The 2521-nt window shown below is 40.0% G+C and overlaps 1 protein-coding gene across 1 annotated transcript in view; it reads right to left on the bottom strand.

Annotated features, from left to right (window-relative positions):
• Positions 1-2521, bottom strand: part of DNA2 (DNA replication helicase/nuclease 2) — a 42672-nt gene that overhangs the window by 14040 nt on the left and 26111 nt on the right. Inside the window, exon 10 of the mRNA XM_012801305.2 lies at positions 1973-2203. Within this exon, the coding sequence (XP_012656759.1) occupies positions 1973-2203 (231 nt within the window). The remainder of the gene's footprint in view (positions 1-1972; positions 2204-2521) is intronic.

Raw genomic sequence — 2521 nt, 5'->3', positions numbered from 1 at the left:
AAAAAAAAAAAAAAAGAAATAAAGTAGACCTGTAATCCCAGCACTCTGGAGGCCAAAGCAGGTGGATCACCTAAGCTCATGAGTTTGAGATCAGCCTGAGCTAGAGCAAAACCCCGTCTCTAAAAATAGCTGAGCATTGTTGCGGGTGCCTGTAGTCCCAGCTACTCAGGAGGCTAAGGCAAGAGAATCGCCTATGACCAAGACTTTGAGGTTGCTGTGAGCTATGTTGCCAGGGCACTCAACCGGGGGCAACAAAGTGAGACTCTGTCTCAAAAATAAATAAGGTGATGAATGCCCACAATACTAAGGAGGAATACGCTTATAGCTATACAGAGTAGGATCTATCCTGCCTGCCATACATGTAGTTGTGAGAATTATGTAAGATTATGTCCACATTAGTACCATGGAACATAATGGATAAAATAAAAGTTTAGCAGTTTGGTAGTTCCCCCAAAGTATAAAACACAAAATGAGTACGTGACCCAGCTAACCCATACCTAGGTAACTACACAGGAAAATGAAAATATATCCACATACGGGTGGTGCCTGTGGCTTAAGGAGTAGGGTGCTGGCCCCATATCCTGGGGGTGGCAGGTTCAAACACAGCCCTGGCCAAAAACTGCAAAAAAAAAAAGAAAAGAAAGAAAGAAAATATGTCCACATAAAAATCGGTATGTGAATGTTCACAGCAATATTATTCAAACAGCAAAAAGGTAGAAACAATTTGAATGCCCATCAGCTGATGATGGATGAACAGAATGTGATCCACTCATACAATGGGTCTACAATCATCAGCCTCAAGAAGAAATGAGGTACGATACACGCTGAAATGTGGGTGAACCCTGTGAATATTGGGGTAAATGCAGGAAGCCAGACACAAAGGGTCACATATTGTACAGTTCCACTTATACCAAGAATAGATAAAATCCATAGAAACAGAAACCAGATTAGTCATTACCAGGGGCCTAAGAAAAGACAAGACTGGGAAATGACTGCTTAGTAGGAAGGGGTTTTCCTTTTGGGGGGTGATTAAAGTGTCTTAGAACTAGACAGAAGTGATGGCTGGCCAGGTGAAGTGGCTCATGCCTATAATCCCAACACTTTGGGATTCCAAGGCAGGAAGATCACTTGGCTGAGTTCAAGACCAGCCTGCTCAACATAGTGCCCGTAGTCCCAGCTACTAGGGAGGCTGAGGTGGGAGAATTGCTTGCTTGCCTCACTGTAGTTCAAGCTACAGTGAGCTGTGATAGCACCACTGCACTTCAGCTGGGATGAAAGAGCGAGACCCTCTCTCTAACAAAAATAAGAAGTAATAATTATGCAATACTGACAATGCTAAAATTCACAGTATTATACTAAATTTATGGTATTGGGTGTAGACACATACATAGTTTTTCAACCTAATATAAGTGTTTAAATTGAGGCCACTGTGTACTAAATGCCACCAAATTATACACATACACGTTAAAATGATTAACGGTCAATTTTATTATATGAATTTTAACTTCAACTTAAAAAAAAAGGAACAAAGTACTAATATGTGCTATCCTCAGAAACAGTATGCTAGATAAAAAAAAAAAGCAAATCATCTGGGCAGCACCTGTGGCTCAAGGAGTAGGGTGCCAGCCCCAGGATACCAGGGGTGGCGGGTTTAAGCCTGGCCCTGGCCAAAAAAAAAAGCACACCATCAATGACCACATTATTATGACTCCATTTATATACACAAAATACACAGAATAACTAAATCTATAGAAACAAAAAGTAAATTAGTGGTTATCTGGGGCCCAGGGAGTCAGAGAGAAATGAGAAATAAGTGCTAAGGGATGAAGGGTTTCTTTTGGGGTGATGAAAGCACTGTACAATTGATTGTGGTGATGGCTGCAAAACTCTGTGGATATACTAAAAGCCACTGCATTGTGTACTTTAAATGGACAGACTGTAGCTTTTACCAGAAGATGTAATGTTTCCTTACCTGTCTAATAAACAGGTTACTGTCGTCATGGTAATCCCCTTCACATATCCCCTGGACAAAGCAAACAGTGTTCTCTCTTCTCCACTTAAAATAATTCTGTCACCTGCCATTAGATTTGTGACAGGGATGGAACCATTTTTACGTTGGAAATGATGTAAATATTGTCCATTACCAATTGCCTTTACGTTTTTTGTTCTGATCAGGTTTCCAATGCAGTTGCCACTCTCTTCCCTAAGAAGGACAAAGAGAGAAAACTTCCATTTACCTCCCATGTGTAGGTACTGTGTTTGCATTTTTCCCTAATTTAATTGTCCATCTGCTCCTTAACAACTAATATTGACGCTATCATTTTTACATTTTCCACAATTTAAAATGAAGTGAAAGAAAAAAATGTGACCAAAGCAACTGAATTGTATGTCACAAAAGTAGATGCAAAGATACACAAAATTCTAACATTACAAGTAACTTATAAAAAAAAGGGTTCCACAAGGACAATGAGATGGACCTTTAGAAAGTTTGAATTTCTGGCTCGGCACCTATAGCTCAACC

Source organism: Otolemur garnettii, unplaced genomic scaffold (genome assembly GCF_000181295.1).
Source record: "Otolemur garnettii isolate 467f Iridium unplaced genomic scaffold, OtoGar3 scaffold00008, whole genome shotgun sequence".
NCBI classification, from domain to species: domain Eukaryota; kingdom Metazoa; phylum Chordata; class Mammalia; order Primates; family Galagidae; genus Otolemur; species Otolemur garnettii.
Note: the sequence above shows the minus strand (reverse complement) of the source record. Positions and strands in the feature narration are given on the sequence as shown.